We start from the raw sequence: 20,327 nt of genomic DNA on the forward strand, positions 1-20,327 counted from the left end.
GGGCCTGAAAATTAGAAAAATGGATCTCATAAAACTTTCAGCACAGTATTTCTGACAACTGCAAATTAGATAGCAGCATATCCAAAAATGACTTTCTGCAATGATCTATCATGGACCTGGGCAGAAGACTGAAAGGCAGGAAAAATACTTCACAAGGTGGTGAGCAATCACTACATGGGTTAAAAACCGTGAGTATTCTCCACGTACTCAATCTGTACGTGTGGTGTTGCTCATTCATTTGCCGTTTCAATTGTTTGAGCTTTGTTTTTGTCTGTAGTTTTATTATTTTTTTAAGAAAAAAAACACCAATCTTTAAAAGCCTTTTGCCATCACCACACACGTAGCAATTTGCAATATCAAATACAACAATAGCACAGCTAGCAAAAGGGTTCTTAAAGCAGGGGTGTCCACAGCAAAGTAGCGGCATTGGAAAGTACTCGAGCTTCAGAAACAACCTTTTGGGGGCTCAATTTCACATCACTGAATCAATGAATAATACACAATAAATGACCATTAACTTGTCTACACTACAAAAAACAGTGGCGAGCTTATTAAAGGTGTCCAGAGGTTTTTTTTTTTTTTTTTTTTTTTTTTGCTTTTTTAATGTAATCCTCCACAAACAATGGTAATTTATATTATAGTTTTGACATAGAAAAATATATAAATTCAAACACTTAATACATAATACTTTTCACAACTGAATTTGTCTCTGTTTCCCCAACATCAAGGCCCCATGAACAACTCAAGCCAAAGCTAATTTGCTCCAACTGAACACCCCTGCTGCCTGTTGAAACGAGAGGGATTGTCACAGAATGATAGTCATTTATAAACAATACATTTAGAGAAAGCTCTGAAATACAGCCACTCAAGAACCAACCATTGGTGAGCAATTAAAATGAGCAGCTCCTGCTTCTTCGCAAGCCAGCGTGGTTTCTCTCTCTTCTTCCCCGGAACTGGTTTAGAGAACGATATCCTTCAGACGCTTCACGACAGGGGACTCTTTGTCGCGACCCTCCTTCAGAATGGGCTTGACCTCATGCATGACTTTCTCGCTGTCAGCTCCACGGGGCTCAGCTTCAGAGGGACGAGAAGGGCCATTGTTGACGTTGGTGACATACTGCTCCAGATCACGCGCCGGAGGAGCCAGGGCAATGGTGTAAGACACGGAAGGCTTGGTGGGCAGAGGGCTCTTCAGGTGGAGGGGGGAGGTGACAGGGCTAATGGCCTCACAGCCATTGCCAGCCTCCCGGATAGCGCTGTTGACCTTGGGGCTGCAGATGGTCACATCGACAGTCCTCTTGCCTTTCAGGGTGGGCCTCTCCTCAGCCGGGTGGTCGCTGACATCTTTCCCAAAGGTTGCGAAAGTCCGTTTGGTGGGGCCGCAGTCGTCATAAGCCTCAACATCAGCAGCAGCAGCTTCAATGGACAGCGCGATGATGTTTCTCACGTGCTCAGGAGACTTGGAGCGGGTCGGCATCGGGTTGCGGGGCATCCAGCACCTGTCAGAGTGGCCAAGAATCCGGCATTCTTCCCTGCAATGAAATCCTTCATTCTGATCTGTTTGGAAAAAATAAAAACAAAAACAAAAACAAAAACACATCAATTTCATCAGCTTTTCCCAGGAATCATTGTTACTCCCCAGTGTTCTGGTTTCTTAGGTATCCACAGGCCCTTCTGGGAAATGGCACTTTTAGATAGTCCTTTATTGCCTTTTGGGACATGTGTGAAGAATTGGATTTTTAAAAGGCTGTAGATCTTCTCCTATGTACTATCCTTTTAAAATTGTTGTTGCTGTTCCCACTGCTGACAAAACAAAAAACCTAAAGGGAAATACGTTATGATGAAAAAATATATTTTTAAAAAGTTTATCCTGGGTGTCAAGGTGCTGAGAATCAGCAATTTTATCAACAGCTCCTGCTAAAAATCACCTGTGTTTGAAACTGGATTCAGCAGAAGATAGAATGGAGGTAAAGCAGGGAATCCAACAGTCAGTATATCTAAGAGGACTCGGCCATATTTTTGAGCAATAGCACTTCCAACCACCCTTCTACCCTACCCATCACCGATACACAGGGCTTAATTTAAATTTAGATTGGTATCATACTCTCTTTGCAAACCAACCACATCCCTTCTTTCTGATCACAAGTCCTGCTAGCCAATCTCCTCACTATGCCATTTCCATGACTTGATTTCCCATCAGAAGGAATATACTGAGATCCTTTTTCTTTCCACCTGACCCATAGGCTTCAATTGGCCCTATGCACACATCAGTCATATGTGGGGCATTATTAATTAGACCCAACTAGCCATCCTTCTTTATCTTTGTCTCCAGTTTTATTAGGGCAATATTTCTTAAAATAAAGAAATCTTTCATAGATTACTTTAACCTTATCATAGAGGATCTCATTAGCTGATGCACATCTGATAAAGGGCTAAAAACAAGAATCTATTTAGAACTTAAGAAAATTCAAACAACACTAATCAGAAGTGGGCAAAGGACATGAACTGAAACTTTTCAAAAGAAGACAGAATAATGGCCAGCAAACATTAAAAAGGGCTCAACATGTCTAATCATTAGGGAAATGCAAATCAAAACCACAATGAGATATCACCTAACTCCAGTGAGAATGGCTTTTATCAAAAAGTCCCAAAACAACAAATGCTGGCATAGATGTGGAGAGATAGGAACACTCTTATGCTGCTGGTGGGACTGCTAATTAGTACAACCCCTGTGGAAAGTAATTTGGAGATATCTCAAAGAGCTTAAAAGAGAAATACCATTTGATCCAGCAATTCCACTACTAGGCATCTACCCAAAGGAAAAAAAGTCATTCTATAATAAATATATCTGCACTCAAATGTTTATTGCAACACAATTCACAATTGCAAAGATATAGAAACAACCTAAGTGCCCGTCAATTCATGAGTGGATTAATAAAATGTGGTATATGTATACCATGGAATACTACTCCACTACAAAAAACAATGGTGAACTAGCACCTCTTATATTATCCTTGATAGAGCTTGAGCCTACCCTTCGAAGTGAGGTATCACAAAAATGGAAAAACAAGCACCACATGTACTCGCCATCAAATTGGTACTAATTGATCAACACTAAGGTGCTCACATTTTAATATTCACTGGGTACCGGTCTGGTGGGGGGGGGGGGCTGGGTAAACTCACAACTAATGGATGCAGTGTGTACTGCATGGGGGAAGGGCAAGCTTGAAGTCCTGGCTTGGATGAGGCAAAGGCATCATATGTAATCAAAATGTTTGTACCTCCATAATATTCTGAAATAAAAAAATATTTTAAGTACCATTAATAAAAATAAAATGCCGATCATTAAACTCTGAAAAAAAATCTCAGCAGTTAGAATTCATAATTATTGGGAGACATGCCTTTCTCTTTTCAGGTCAAGTTCATTAAGGTTAAGGCATCAATTTGGCTCTCAGAGGGGCTTTCTACACAGGCTTCACCAAAGAATGGACCCAGGGTTGACTTCGGCCTGTCCATTGGAAAACATTAAATCAAAGTGTCTGGTTTATAGCCCTAGTTTTCTAGATCCATATATATTTATGTTACATTCTTACATGGGATGACCTAATGAAAAATTTCATCACTTTGCACAATGCATCAAAATATGAGCAGCTTAACATTTACAGAAAACCTTGGGGCAGGATCAGAGGAGGCGGGAAGACTAGGATATTGCAAAGACTATATATATATATATATATATATATATATATATATATATATACACACATACATATATGCATGAAAAAAAGTTGAAAATGTATGCTATGACTGCTTTTTTTGCAGGGAAAGAATTCTGCAATTCATGATCTTGCCTGACATTAGTCTATATATAACATACCTTCCTTGTACACTTGTATTTCTATTTTTTTTTGGTGTGTTATATTTGCTTCTTGATTGTTTTTAAAGAGTAAATGGCATAGCAAAGCAAGATACTGCTCTGCCTCATTCATCAAAGGTTCTCTGGTGAAGGGGCACAAGGTAGAAGGCTTAAGGAGTAATGGTTAAATTGGTTGTATACTTCATCATTTGGAGAAAAGTCATTGGAAGCAGTTAAATGTCACAGATCTAATCCAAGCTGAATCAAGATTTCAACACAACTCTAGGCATGGCCCTTAACCTCATTTAAGATACTTAAAAGCCAACTAAAGATAAGACCTCTTCAGTGTACCTGGATATAATTTGCCAGTTTATCTTTAAGATGGACATTTTTCAGCACCCTTTTGGTGTTGGGGAATGAAACACTCAGAATTTTGCAGAGTTGGAACCAAATAACAAATGAATGACATAACCAACAAGACAAGTGCCTTCTGCATAGATAGAACAATGCTTCTGCAAACTCCAACACAGTTCCACATCAGCTTCCAAGGCCACCTCTGCAAAATGAAGGGTTTCTCAAAGCCCTTTCTCTGCCCTTTCCCTGCAAACTCTCAGTGCTGCCATTGGATACCCTGCCATCATTCAACATGCATATGTTCCTGGGAGGCTGAAAAATATGAAAGTAAAGGAAACATGTTAGGACCTACTTGGGAAACACTTTGTGTAGACTCAAACAGTATGAGTGGAAGAGTTGATCCACCTTTAATCTGTTTCCTCCAAATCTAGCACTTTCCCCAAAAGGTCCCAGAATCTCTCTAGTAGTAGAGCAGAAATCACATCTTTGGGGTTTCCCAATAAGATGTTTCTGCCTCTCCATCTCCTTTGGGGCCAATCTCATAATTTTCCAAGTAATAGATCTAAAGAATTAGTGTGAGTGTTTGGGGACAGAAAGTAAGGAGGTACAGGTGGGGGGAAAGTTCAATAGTTGATTTCCATTTCTACAAATCACAGCGAAAAACCCTAGAAGCCAATGAAAAATGTCCAGAAGGCTGTGACATCTCTATCCTTTTTGTCCCTAACTTAAGGCATAAAAGCATAAAGGCCTTAGCCTTTGAGTCCTAAAACCATGGCATATGACCAGCTATGAAAAGAAAATCTCAGCTGATCTTAAGACTGATATTATACCTCACTTGCTCACACTTCTAAAGCAGAACAATAGTGAACTACAATCAAGTAGAATCTGCCTAATATGCTCAACATAAAGCTTTTATTTCTTTTAGTTTTTAGTATTAAGCGACTGTCTTTAAATTTTCAAATGCAGCTTTCTTCAACACCATTCAATAGGAGAATGCCATCTATGCATCACCCTGAATCCAAGTACAGTGCTCCTTCCCTATATTAGGCTGCCTCTAATCAACAGCATGAGGAGACCTGGATCCCCGGCATACAGGAAAAGAGAACAGAAACCCCTGATACAGACACTTCCAAGATCTTATGAATCTAGGAAGACCACAGCAGGAAACTCATTCTTCTCAGAAGCTTCTCTGTCTGCAAAGATCATATTTGCCTTCAGCTTACCCACTGTTTAAATGAAAAAAATCACTGTCTGGGAAAAAGAAAACGTAAACTTACTCAGTGCCTCCAAGAATGCAATCAGGCTAAGCCTACCCACCAATCTCACTAAACCTACCTCAGCCATATATGAGCTAGAATAATATGTAATTTTCTCAGATTAATTATGTGAACTTATTATATGCATTGCTCTTACCTCATGCAAGTGAAGACTTGAATCTAAGAGACTCTTTTACTCACACTGTCTCATCCCTGGCTTAGATCTGACACCTGTATTTTCTTAGGTTCTTACCAAGGGCAGTGAGATGCTGTTTATTATTTTTGGTTTCAAACAACACTTCATGACATTTGTGTCAATAAAATTAAAATGAAATCTAACCTAGCTTTAAAGTGTTTATAGCCATTTTATATATGAAAGAAAACATCGTTAATATAGACAGGCAGGAAGAACATCTCTGCCTAGCACAAGGTAACTTACATTCATAAATGTACTACAGATGAATTACCTTTCAAAAATCGAAACTTCAGTTTAGTAAAGAAATTAAGTGTGTATTAAAAGTGGGAAAGTCACAATACAAAGCCCCTTAAGAATACCAATGAATACATGTGGTGTTTGTTTTTCCATTCTTGTGATACTTCACTTAGAAGAAAACCAAAACGTGTATACCCCTGTAGTAGTCAGAAATAAATAAATAAAATTTTGAAGTGTTCAAAAAGCAAAAGATACCAATGAAGACAGAGTAGATGTAAAAAAAATCAGAGAGACTACTTCTGGAATTGTATAGAACTGGTAAAGATTATGTGCTGGCTATCACATAGTATAGCAGCCATCGATGGAGGTATGTGGCTAGAGAGAAGCCATTTTGTATTATCACAAATAAACTGTAAATACCCTGAAATGATCACTATGCATTATACATACAACCAAATTTCACATGCACCCCATAAATTTGTACAACTAACAAGAAAATAAAATGATGCTGTCTCCAGCTTAAACAGGGGGAGGCTAAAATTTCACTAATTTCCTGCTAAGATTACTCTTATAAACCTATTTGTGACTTGATACTTTACTACACCTTTATCTGAAAGTATTGACCTGAACTTAGGCAAAGCAAAATTTAATATTCTAAAATCCACACATAGTTGTGGAAATACAAACACATTATCATGTACAGATGAATGAATGCAGGTATCTTTAATTCAAACATACACATGGTTAGGGTTGACTGATGAATTTGCAAATGGGTCTTTCATGCTTCTGATATTGTCCCTAGAATTTGGGGGAATAAAAGAGAGAGAGCGTAATTTGGAGGAGGGACACAAATCTTGAGACCAGAGAATGCCTTAGTTCAAAACAGATATGATTATTTTAGACCAAAAAAAGAAAACTACAGAGGAAAGAGCAAGTTTCTTAAATCTAGATAGTAATAAGTATTTGGGGCTCACAATTTGTCTTTAGGGACCTTGGTGAGAGAATTCTAAAACCTCTGGCAAAAAAAAAAATTAAATTTTAAAAGCATCAGTCTTGTGAGGGTGTGAGAGGCATACGTGGTAGTAATGACTAAGTCATGATGGATAAGGAAGTAATTCAAATAGAAAAAGATCAGAATATGTTATTTTGTGCAAATAATAGCAAAACTTTATGCAGCAATTACTACTGTTCTCAGGATATGAAACTGCTCTCTCTTCAGATGTGGGCAAACAATGTGCTTCCACACTAGAAAGAGCCTCCCATGGTCCCAACGAAAGTAATAAAAGCAAATGATGAAAACATCATACCAGGCTTTGCTAGAACTTTCAAAGTCCTGGTGGAATAGAGGAGCTAAGAGACTGTTGGGTTTGTATAGATGTCCAGTCACAATGGATGTGTTCAATAATGCTAGCAGTTCTTTACTGGGATTCAGAGTTTGGGTGTATTAACTCAAAGATCCTAATGATCACAGACAAAAATCCAACACTAAAATAGTTCAAGGTTACAGTTACAAGAGCAATGCGCTTCTTCTTCAGAACTGATCTGCAATCAATGAGGCAGAAAGGAAAAGTTAAAGAGCATACCAGTTCCTGAGAGCTCAAGTAGTTGGCTACTTCTAAGTGGCAGCAGTAATACAACCTATAAGCAAGTGATGTGTAAATCAGAAAAGCTTCCTGCATTATCCTCTTATATATATTCTTAGCTTAATCTGCATCATCCCATGAGCAAGAAAATCTATGACAAAAGCAGGACCAATTTTTGTGAGATATAATGGAAGGGACTGTGGCAATGATTATGAAGTTAAGTGCTATTAAAATTGGTCACATGCACCTAATCAAGAAAACACAATTGTTGAGAAATACACGCCCCCTTGGCATACCTAACTCCTACTCATCTGAAGCAGAGATAACTAATTTCCTGTTAAATATCCTTATCTATTTCTGTTAATTAGAAACAGAGCCCCACTTCTGTTAGGGGTGGTGATGTGCTCAGCTAAAATAAATCCCTATATTTCTTAGCCTACCTTGTAGACAGAGGAGCCCATATAACATAAGATTGGGCCAATATTATGAAGGCAGGATGTCAAGAAAACTTAAAAATGGGGAGCTAACTGGGAGACCATTTTGCCCTTATTCTTTTTTTGTTTGTTTTTGTTTTTTTTTAATTTCGGCATATTATGGGGGTACAGATTTTAAGGTTTCAATAAATGCCCTTTCCCCCCCTCCCCCCACAAGTCTGAGTTTCCTGCTTTGTCTGGTCTGGAATGGAGACATAATGGCTGGAGCTGCAACATCCATCTTACTATCATGAGGCATCTTACAAGACTCTAAGGATAGAAGCCATGCGCCTGTGGATGGCAGAATAGAAAGATATAAGGATCTTTGCTTATTAAAGATATTATAAAGCCACCTCACCAAACTTGAACTTCTTTTAATAAGAAAAATAAATCTTCTTACTTAAGCCACTAATTTATTTTCTTTGCTAGTGGAAGGGGGTCTTTATTACTAATAGTTAAACACAATTCATTACTGATACATTATCCCTGAAGTCTCATCTTAAATTTCACTTCCTTGGGGAGTCCTTCCCTGATCCCTTAGACTAAGTTAGGTCTCACAGCACCTCACTTTTATAGCACTCATCACATTTGTAATTACAGTTAACCCTTGAACAACAAAGGTTTGAACTGCATAGGTCCATTTACATGCAGATTTTTAAAATAAATACAGTCAGCCTTCTGTATCCTCAAGCAAATGCAGATCAAAAATACAGTATTCGTGGGATACAAAACCCACAGATACTGAGGGCCATGTTTTCACATCCACGCCTACCTCCCGATTCTGCAGGGCCGACTGCGGGGCTTGAGTATGCACAGATTTTAGTATTCATGAAGGTCCAGGAAACCAATCCCCCATGGATACTGAGAGATGACTGAATTTATTTAATGTCTATATTCTTTTGCTAGCTTTTAAGCTCTAGATGAACAAAGATTAGACCTGTCCTATTTCCTCAGTACCTACCGAACCTAGCAAAGAGTGTAGCACAGAGCAGGTGGTCAATAATGGTTTAATTTAATTGAATGAAAAATGTACAGAATGAACAAAGAATCTTGATCAACACCCCAGACACTGTTCCACTGATGCAACTCCTAAAGGTGGAAATAACTATTCTATCTACTGTAAATACTATAGAAACCTACAAAGTAAACTATGTAGCTTTGTCAGAGGCAGTAAAGTAAATGTAGAACTTGAGACACATTAAAGTCAAGTGTCATCTTAGACTCTGAGTGGTTCCCTGAACACTATGTGCAGACCTTAAAAAGATCTAGTATGCTTTGATGTCCGTTGAAAATACATTTGCCATGTACCTGCGAGTTTTCTGTTCTAACAACAGCTAATAGGGCTTATACTGTGATGAACTAACAGAGCCCTGAGTGACGGGCATCCAGGATATGGGAGTTTTGATAGGGCAAGAAATGCTAGAAATGTGTGGAGGTGGAGATGTTTCAGGGAGGGTAAAGGGTGAAGGTGGGATGTGGGAACAAAGTTCCTGAGACTGGCAAAGGGATATTGCCAAAAGAGAGAAGATTGGCAGAGAAAAAAGCCAGCCCTGATTAGCACAGCTTGGCATTTTCAGGATGGCTGATTAAACATCAGGAATTCTAAGAAGTTTAGTTTTAGCTTGAGATAGGGAGGGTGGCTGGAAAGACTGATGAGCCCCAACCTTTTCCGGGACCATTTGACAGATCAGCATGGGTATGCAAGTGCCACCCAGTATTTGGCCTCTGTGATGTCAAATGGTACACAGGCCTCTCCCCTTATTCACAGTCTATGCACCTTTAATTCACTTACTCCAAGTGCAACAAGAAAATAGATTAAAAAGATGCCTCTTTCAGAATTCAAAGCAATTGAATTATCTTCAGTGGAATCTTTAGTGCTGAGCTGGTCGAAGAGACAAAGTTAAAACATATTGAAGTATAAGTGTTTGAGAATTTAATATTTATGATAGATGAGAGTGTGGCATGTACAGTCATACAATCCAAGTTGCAATTTGGGCAATCACAATAGTTCCTGGAGTTTTCATTTTTGTACTGGGGCTCAATTCAATTCAATCCATAAAGAAGAGATTTCAAGATGTGTATAAGTATAAATCATTTGTGCTGATGCATGGGGAGCAAGGAAATGAAGCAGAAGGCTGCCTGGAAAATTGAGACTAAGAAATAAGAGGTGCTGACAGTGACTGAGATAAGCACAGATTGACTAGACTGGAATCTTTGTATTTTGGCTTCTATGATGGAGAAAATTATCTGACAAAGTGCTGAACTTCATCTAGGTGCTTAGAAACCATTTGAAAAGGCATCTTTATAAGTAAATATGAGGTGACACAGAAGACCAATGAACTATTTCCCAAAAGGCGGAACACTGAAATACAACTCTGAGCAACATGGGATCGTTTTTTGAAAGTTTTATTCTAAAATGCCCACAGAATTAAGTCCCTTAGCCTATATCCATTGGACACTTATAACACCTAGTCACTTCTCTGAAGAGTTCAAACCAGTTGTTTGACTCCATGTAGATTAAAAACAGTCAGAAACATTCTGCGGGTAGTTATGCCACTGGGAAAACAGAGCCTTTTAGATCACACTTACAAGTAGCTCTGAAGCTAAAGTTATCTCCAACTTGGTTTCACTCTTTCCTGGAAAGCAAGGAAATTGCTAGCAGATCATCAGCTTGTGAAAAAGCCACTTTTATGATGGTCATGATCTTCTGGGAGAACACATAGTAAGGATGGCATAAATAAGGCTGATACAGAAAGGGAGAGGAGACAGAGCACGTTGGCCAAGAGAAAAATCTTCCCTTTTTTAATGAAAATTTAATGTTGAATGGATAAAAAGGCACTCAGCAGCTGGTGTTCCCCTTAACAGGAACTGACACTTCCTTCAGTCAAGTCCCAAGACATTTAGTTTTGTAGAACAGGCAATGCTATACATGAGTCAATGAAAAATGTTGCAACTCTAACGTCTAAATTTTTTAAAGGTTCTTGACTACCAAAATATTTGTGAGACCGAGTGGGGAAGCTAAGAAACAGCATTAGTAATTCTCCATGCACTTCCTCCACATTTGAAAAATAAAGAGCTCAGTGAACCAATCTCTGTCTCTTGTAATGATTCAAAGGGATAGTGTGTGTTGTGTCATCAACTCACTAGTAATTGCTAGAAATGGTCACTGGAAGCAAATAGGAGTGTCCTAATAATAACATCTATTATCCACCTAGGATGGACTCTTTGTTACAAACAAAAGCCTGGTAGAAAAATCTGGCATTATCTTGATATTTCAGTGTAACTTCAGCAACCATCTGGAATAATGTAGTTGCGATGACACTGCTTCTGGGTACAGCAAACAGCATAATCATTAAAAAAATTCATTTCAAATATCTTCCTGGAAGCTAATAAATTTTACAGCAGTTTTAATCCTTCCTCTTTTCAACAAAGAAAAGCTTAGTTCCAGACAAATTAAAAGTAAATTGATTGCCTTGGGGGAATCAATTCAAATATTACTTTTCCATGTTAGAAATCTTTCTTCCTAAAACATTGAGAAAGAGAGACACAGAGAGCACGAGAGAGAGAGAGAGAGAGAGAGAGAGAGAGAGAGAGAGAGAGCGAGCAAAATCTTGGGTGGGGGAATGAGATGGATTATGGATATAAAGGGTGTGAAAGGGCTAGAAGCCAGTACTGTATATGAAAAAGACAAGCTATAGCAACAGAGGAAGAGTGAGACACAATCTAAACCAGTAAATCTTTGTTTGCAAAACCAGGTAGAAATCAACTTAAAATAAAATGCAAATGTGTCACTGGGGTGCAGGCCTAACATTTGTGCTGGAATTTATGAATAATAACTATGAATAATGAATACCAAAATTGAAGGGATCAAATGCCACCTTCTATGTTTACTTGTCATCATCCATCTTTCATGGACAATGCTCAGTTTTATTCTTTTGCTTTTTTCCTTAAAATTTACTTAGAATTATTCCTATTCCAGTTGTCCAATTAATCATACTAGTAGGAGAAAGCAAGCTAAATTTTTGGGGGGTGTTGCCTCAATAGCAGTTACACAAATTCAGAAGAGAGGCCAATTAATCTATTCTTTGAGGAAACGTAATAATTTGAAGGCATCTATACTTGTCCCTGTGTTCTTATTAGGAAGAAAATATCCATTACATCTTTAACATGTGGAAGTTCCAGTATGACCCCCTGGCCACCAGCTTGCCCAATTCTTCTCTGATAGAGAGAATAGCTCTTCCATCTGAAGCATCAGGGAAGTCTTGAAATCTAGTTGGGCCACAGATGTGAGGACTTTTTCTGAGTTGGCTCAAACCTTTGCACATAAGAATAGCAAAAGGCTCTCCAGTTGAGATGACCTGAGTTAAGACACTCTGCCATAGCTCTTGAAAAATCTATGTAGGAGCTGATGTATAGTAAGCCTGGATCATGGCCACAAAATTTCTCTGTCTCTCTCTTTCTCTCTCTCTCTGTGTGTGTGTGTGTGTGTGTGTGTGTGTGTGTGTACAAACATATATATATCACTACCACCACCACCAATTCTCATCATTCTTAATAGTAGTTTCCTTTCACAAATTAAAATAACAGAACAAATCAAAAGATTACTGAAAACCAGGCTGGTAAATTTAAATGACCTTTCCATTTGCAGATTATACATCTTTACACCCTTGGAGTAATATGTCTTTCCAAAACATTGCATCTTCTGAACTCCAATTTTATTGTGTTTTTCCCTCGTTGGTTAAAATGCTAATACTTCATGGCTGGGTCTGTGAAGCATGTGGGGTGGGGGGCGGCTAATGAAGGAATGCCATGCTGTGGTGGAAAAAGCCATGAGGAAGGACTCTAGTTCTGTGTATAGAGAGCAAGACAATACTCAGAGTAGAGAATATGAAGCTTCAGTCAAGCCTGCATGATTTCCATTCTCTGAGATTTCAATTTGGCAGTTACAAGAGGGAGGGTGTGCACTTGTTTAATATAAGATGTTGGACTCTAGCATAAAGATATTCTAAGAGTAAATGGAAATTATTAATTAAAGAAAAAGCCTTCTTTGGCCCTAGAGCTTTCTTATCCTCTTAATTCTACTTTGCAGTCTTTTTTTATTTGCTTTTATCAGTTAGTGAACAGCAAATAATCTGGCTTGTTATTAAAACTGCAGATAAAATAATCAGCTTTGGCAAAATGCAAACGGCGCCTAGCTGAAAAGCTAAGAATCATCATCTGCCCGTATATTAAGACATGGCACAACTCCTTTATCTATCCTAATGGCCCTGGATCAGTCAGTGGTAGGGGGAAGGGTAGAAAAAGGTTGGAAAGGAGAAGAGAGTGGGGAAGATGCACAATTATATTTTAAAACCTCCTACTGGCATTCAAAGAGCTCTCTGCTGTTAATCTCTCTCTCTCTCTCTCTCTCTCTCTCTCTCTCTCACACACACACACACACACACACACACACACACACACACACACACACACAGCGTCTGCACAGAATTGTAATGCTGACATAGCTTCCTGGATAAGATGCTTATAGGACACTAACAAACAAGGACATTGACGAATGGTTTTATTCTCCTGGGGAATCTTTGTCCCCCTTCTTCCAGAGTTTATGCAAACTGAAAAGTTTATATTTTTAACACCCTGTTGTCCGTTCCAATATGGGAGGTCAGCGATATTTCAACAAAGAAACCACTCATGAGTAATGATTTTACGGAGACAAGACTGGGGAAACGAACTGTTTGAAATGAGTCTAATTCCTTGTGTGACAGCTAATAAAAAGAAACATCTGAATACAGTGCTTGAGAAGCATTTTTGTACTGTTCAACAGACTGAAAATAATACCCTTTTTTCTGGTCTGCATTACCATTAATAACAGCCTTCCCTTCTGGTCATGTGTGTTTACAGAGGGAATGAAGATTGATACCAAGAGCTCTGCACCACCCAACTAGACACAGACTGTCCAGATGATTATTTTTTAGCACAAACTGACTTTAATTTTTAAAAGTAAAACTAATCATAGTCTCTAAATGTTTTGGAAATTACTTGGGAACTGTGAAGAAGCCAGAAAATTTTCAAGGTGGCTCTCAGAAAGATTGTTAGGAAAGTAAAAGGTGATGTTCATATTTGCCTTTATTTAAGGAAGCTCTTGAACCCTCCTGAGAGGAAATCTTCCATCTGTTTTGTTCACTTTCTCCTGACCACACCCTGAAGATTTTCCAGGGCAGGGAAATAGTAGATTGATTATGATTACTGGATAGAATAATCCATGAACTGCATGTTGTCAGCTCCCCTGGTGTATTTAAGATGGAATTGCCTTTAAAAAAATTTCAACATATTCACAAGCATTGCATAAAGAAAGGTTCCCCTGGAGTTCAATGAACATTTTATTCCAACCTATAAATAATAAGTGCTTTCATTAATTAATTCCCATTTTTCTTCTCAACTCCCTTTTCTCCATTCCATAGTGTTCAACTCATCTCTGCCATAACCAAAATATTCTCTCATTTTCCCATTAAATACAGCCCTCGTCTCTCTTCCTTTAGCTTTATGACCTTCCCTCATCACAGTAAATCTTTCTGCTTAGAAATCTCCAAGGAAGCTACAGGGAGACAATCAGAGACAACAGCAGTGGCTAAGTCTCTGCCAGAAAATCCGCCAATATGGAAAAAGTTTGTTCTCTGGGGCATTTCCTTCTTCCCACCAAAGAACCTTCAGAGAAAGCCTAACAGTTTGGTGTGGGGCAGGGAGAGGTCCTATTATTAGAAACAGCTGTGTCTGGAATTTCCTTAGCAGAATGTGTTACCAGCACCCTTTACAAGGAAAACAGAAGAATATTAACTGTACAACTACATAGTCTGTATACCCTATAAAAGGGCCCACATTTTGCTATTAGGAGAGTGAATGGTTAACATTTAGTATAAAATAAAATCTCAAGTCTTACAATTCCCTCAAATTCTAAAAAGCTGCCATGACTTTTGTGTCTGCCCCAAAAAACCCAACAGGGTATTCAGTAAACCACTCAACTATTTGCTCATTGGAAACTCACAGGCTAATGTAACACTGGTCCTCTCCCATCTTTCACATCAAGATCATTGGGCCATCAGCCAAAACGTAGAGAAGTAAGCCTCATCTTGGTGAACTGGAATCTCTAGTGTCAGATATAGTCAGACTGACTAATGGGAACCACAGCTTGCCAAAATCTACAGCCTCCCTGTCTGTTACACCCATCAAAAATGCTTAGAAGTCCCATGGCACAAGCCCAGCAGTCTACGGATCCCAATCAGCTATCAATAGCTTAAGTGTAAGTGATTGTGAATAAAGTACAAGCCAAATGTGTTTCCTTTTTAGTTGCAGGAATTCCAGTGGTATTATGACACCTATAATGTTCATACCTAATGATTCAGACAAGCTTCCACGAGCTAAATGTTATGGGACGCTCTGCACATGCTGCAATTACAGCATTCAGCACAGCACTAATAGGCATCCCAGTCTCAAGTTCCAGGGGCACCACATGGGCAGTACTGACAGGACCACCCCCTGCAGTTGAATATGATGGAAGAGAGAGGGGGTTCCTATATGCCCTGCTGGTAGTCTGGAGGCATGTTTCTGCCTCTTCAGGCTCCCACAGCTAGTGAACAAAAGAATGCATATATAAACATCATAGCCTGGAACTCTCTAGTAAGCCTCTTATCTCCCTGACATTCCAATATTGCATCAGTAGTAATTTATTGCATTTTCCTCCTCTTTCTCTTCTTGAACACTTTCCATATGATGCAAACTCAGTACTCTACCCAACCTAGCTTTTCTTCTCAATCCAGAGCTTCCCATTTTATAAAAGAATAGTCTCTCTCAGAGACACTGCTTTGAAGTGAGCTGCTCAGAAAAATAATTTTTCATTAGCCAGCTATATAGGAAATGGATATCATTGACTGGGTTATTACTAAACGCAGTAGCATCCCAGTACATTCAAAAGATAATCCTTTCTTTTCTTCCTTGATCAGGATCATGTCCTTACATTCACATCTAGTGGGAATCCATTGTGGTTAACTATCAATGACCCTCCCCTAAGAATAACCCGGAGAATCTGAAGCATTAAACGAAACCTGCTATCTTATCAGAAATCCCATACGTTGAAACTCAGGAATGTGTATGCCCATATTTCTCTTTAGAGAGAGAGAACAATTACTAGATCTCAGACTCAACTGAGCAGAGCAAATTTCGTACATAACCGTGGGTGGGGGGTGGGGACTAAGGAATTTGATGATCTGTAATATTTGTATTTGTTATGGAGAAATCACATTTTCTTCCATAATGATAATGCTCATATGTTAGAATTCTTTAGCATTATTAACCTACTCATTATTTAAACAAATCTCAAGGACAAAACTGAGCCCAGATATCAGAGAGAATAAATCAGTTTTTTCCAAGCAATACAATATTTCTCTGCCCTTGCTTCCAATGAGCACGAAAATAATCAACTGGAATATGAATGTAGCTACAATTTCAACAGATATTTTATTGGATTTTTTTCTTGTCATACTTAATATTTTGGACTTCCTTATTTTGTCAAATGTCTTCCATTTCTTTCTTTCCTACTACCATAACCGGAACATCTTTGAGTATATGACTTTAGATTTTCTTAGCCCTTGCCTAGTTCTCATCCCCTACTGATAAGACGCTATAACACAGTATAATTAACTCCAGCTGCCCCATCTTCACTTCTGACTCTAGGAGCTGAGCAAGCCGACCCCGCAGGGTGTGGACTGAAGTGGGTGGAAGAATGTCTGGCTCTAGCCCAGCTATGGTGTGCCTCTCCCAAATTGCAAGCTTCCCCCATTAGACAATACCTAAGTTCTGCAATCATGTTTACACAGCTGGAACTGTGCAGACCCTGAAAATCATGCAAAGCACAGACTGAGTAAGACTGCTCCTTGCTTCATTCTGAATTTAATCCTATTTATCTAAGGAAGAATAAATGAATGCATTAAATTCCCAGTGTTGGGGTAACGACTACTGGGAAAGAGTACGAATGCTCCCCTTCTGAACAGAATGTTCATTATCATGATTGCAGCAGCCCACAGGTGTGAAGCTTTCTGTTTGCTAGTAAGAAAGCAGCAGCCAATAAAAGCTCAGTCCAGAAGGAAAAACAGTAATAACAGAAAACACAACCATCCGCCTCAGAAAACAATTCATTGCATCACTACATCTTAAAAAAACTACTTTCAGCGGGGATACTGGCACTACCTGAGTGAGGCAGGGTTTCTAGCCATTCTGGCCCTTGAGTGTGAGTTCACTCTCCCCTTCACAGACCCTCTGTCTTAACTCTGTCATATTCCTGCTCCCCAACACCAAGGAGAGCCCTCCCCTTAGCTCCATCCGCTCCCTAAAGCAGGGAAAAGATAGAGTGTAAGCTTGGTTCTAGGCATTTAGCAACCATCCCCACTGAGGACCTAAAGCCATAGGGACCAGTAAAGAAATTTTTAACATTGCTAACTTTTGGGGTGCAGAAAAGCAAAGGCAATCCCTTCTGCTGCAGCGGCATCCAAAAGCAAGCTTCTCTCCAGAAAGAATGAGGCATGAGCCAGATCTACTGGAGCAACTCAAGACTTCATATGCTTCTTGCCAAAGCTTACTACCCTACAGCACATATGAAGCCACTTTCTTTCAGTTAAGTGTGCATGTGAAAAAGGCACCATCCCTCTCCCACAGGCAGTGTAGCAAAGGGTCTAAACTGTGCTTTCTGGAGTGAGACTGCCTTAGAGTCCCAGCTCTGAGACTTAATAGCCCTATCCTATGGAAATTACTTAAAGTTACCCTCTATGCCTTTTTTTTTTCATCTGTAGGATAGGACTACTAGGACTAATAGCACTGACCTCATGGGAGTGTTGGGATGATTAAAAGATGAAATGCAAGTAAGTTGAGCTAAAGAGTACCTGGCACAAAGGAAGAATTCAATACCTGTTAGGTGTTGTTATCCATCTCAGGCAGCTCTCTCTGGGGCAGATGGGGTCTAGGCTAGCCATATCTTTATATTATGTAGCCAACAATTGATGGGACAGGAAGGAAGAGGCTGAGAAAGACCCCATGTTAAAGACATCACTCCAGTCTGTAATGATGACCCAAATGCCATTATTAGTTATCATTTTGGATTGCCATCACATTAAGATGCAAATGCTATCTGGAAAAGGAGAACAGTTCATTTAACAGGTCCCTTGAAAGAATTAGGACCATGGGGGAATGGAACATGGAAGGTAAGTTTTTATGTGGAAAGTAGGAGACAAGCAAAGAAAGGCTGGGGATGCAGGGCCCTGAGTGGAAAGGCTAATGGTGACAAACTAAGAAAGCCTAAGGAGAGTATTGCATGTGCTCCCAAATGGAGGGGAAGGTGCAGGCAGACAGATATATTAGCACTGTACACACAATTGTGCCAAGGGCTGGCTCTTACATACACTTTCTAAGAATGTTGAGAAATGCTCTTTCCCTCTATGCTTGCTTTTCCTCCTAGACACAGAGCTGAATCTGACTCTCCGTTGCAGTAGATCTCATCATTTAAGAACAAAACCACACAAGCAGAATGCATCCAAATTTTAAAATTAGACCTCAGAAACGAAATATTGACAAAATGCCTAATATGCTAAGTATGAGGAATTAAAATGAATGAGGCACTTGAGATAGGGAAGCAAAAACAGGCTGCACCACACACATTTGGAAGGGCACTACTCGGTACTAAGCCCACAGTGCCTTTGGTTGATTAACAGGGAGCATAGTGTCAGAGGAAAATTGGAGTGGAGTGGAGAAGTTGACTGGATAGCTTGAAGGTAAGGAAAATATATGATAAAAGGAAATCCAAACAATTAACAATGAAAGCAGAATGATAAAATTAAAGGCCAGAGGGGCAGATTGAAGTCAAACCACCTGGGAAAAACAGCAATCACTTTCTTAAATACAGGTACATAAAACTAAAATGGAAAGACAAACAGGCAAAAGGGCCTTTTAAAAATTGAAGTAGAAAACCTATGACAAATGAGGGCCATTTAATTCAGGGGCAAAATACATTGAGTATCCCTTATCCTCTATTTCTCCATCAAAACCACATCAGGGATACCACGCTAGGTTCTCCTGATAGATCAGCATCTCAGAAGGCTAAACAATGGAATCACTGGAGATAGGGAGGCAAATGGAACTCTGAAAGATTGATAAATGTCCTACTTCATATGAATTAAGTCCTCAGAAGACTGAAAGGCACCAAAGGCAAATTGGAATGATTCTGGCCATGGGATTTGGTAGCTCTATCACACAGGAAATGGGCTAGTAGTCCTGAACTAATGGCCAGCTAAGAAATCAAAGGAAAGAGCTAATCATTCCATTTTGGGAAAGGCAGAGGCAGCTGCCAAGGCATCAGAGGGGGAACAGCTGTGTTCTTCACTTAGGGGAAAGACCTAATTAAGTTGAAAATTGCAAACTATTCAGAAATGGATGATTCAGTAAGGGAGAAGGAAGATGAGAACATGAATTTGGTGTAAAAGGAAAAGAGGACCATTTCCACGAAAATACACACACTTGAAAGCAGAGTTAAGCTAAATATATGCAAACAAAAGCTGAAGAGGAGGAAGAAACTCAGAATGTTTAACACAAGCTAGCTTCACCAGTTTTTCATTCTCATTCCCTTTGCCATGAGGGAAAGATTTTTACAACCCAAAGCCCCATGACTAATGGTCAGATTTCCCACTTCACCTTGGTCTTTAGAAATACAGGGGAAAATCCAGCCCAAACTCCTTCCACTTCCTCAATAATCTCACACTAAACGAACAAGAAAGAGTCATAGAGTATTCGTTCCTATAAATCATTTCAGTCAAAACTCTTCACTTATAGATGAGGAAAATGCGGCCCAAAGGAAGGAAGTAGGTTGCTTGAGATCACATAGAGTTAGTGGCAGGTCCAGGATTTGAATCTAGGTGCTTGAATCAGTGCTTTTTCCCCTCCCTACAGAACAACAACAACAACAACAAAAAAAAAAAAACAGTAAAAAGAAAAAGACGATAGAAAACACCTCAATAACTATTGAGATGTCAAGGGTGGTCACAGGGTATTTTAACAATGTGGAAAATGTCTTTTTAGATCATCTTTGAGAAATGACCATCAACAAAATGCCCAAACAGCACCACAACGAACAAACCAACCTAGAATGACTGCACCTCAGCAAACTTGTAGTCCAGTAAGCCAAAAAGAATAGAGCCATCTGATAAAACTTTTGAAAACATCCAATCTAAAACAACCCAGATTGGAGGAAATGATGATGGGGACAGAAGCTAAAGACTAGAATTTCACCAGGCATTTTTTTTAAAGAAAAAGTTTTAAACACCAACATGAGCAAGAAAA

The 20,327-nt window shown here is 39.2% G+C and overlaps 1 protein-coding gene across 5 annotated transcripts in view; it reads right to left on the reverse strand.

The window, feature by feature from the left end:
• Window positions 1-715: 715 nt before the first annotated feature.
• Window positions 716-20,327, reverse strand: part of PCDH19 (protocadherin 19) — a 99,075-nt gene continuing 79,463 nt past the window's right edge. For all 5 annotated transcript variants that reach the window (XM_012767376.3, XM_012767377.3, XM_012767380.3 and 2 more), the window contains one exon: window positions 716-1,557. In XM_012767376.3, the coding sequence (XP_012622830.1) occupies window positions 959-1,557 (599 nt within the window). In that variant the 3' untranslated portion in view covers window positions 716-958. The remainder of the gene's footprint in view (window positions 1,558-20,327) is intronic.

The sequence above is a fragment of the Microcebus murinus genome, chromosome X (genome assembly GCF_040939455.1).
Source record: "Microcebus murinus isolate Inina chromosome X, M.murinus_Inina_mat1.0, whole genome shotgun sequence".
Classification (NCBI taxonomy): domain Eukaryota; kingdom Metazoa; phylum Chordata; class Mammalia; order Primates; family Cheirogaleidae; genus Microcebus; species Microcebus murinus.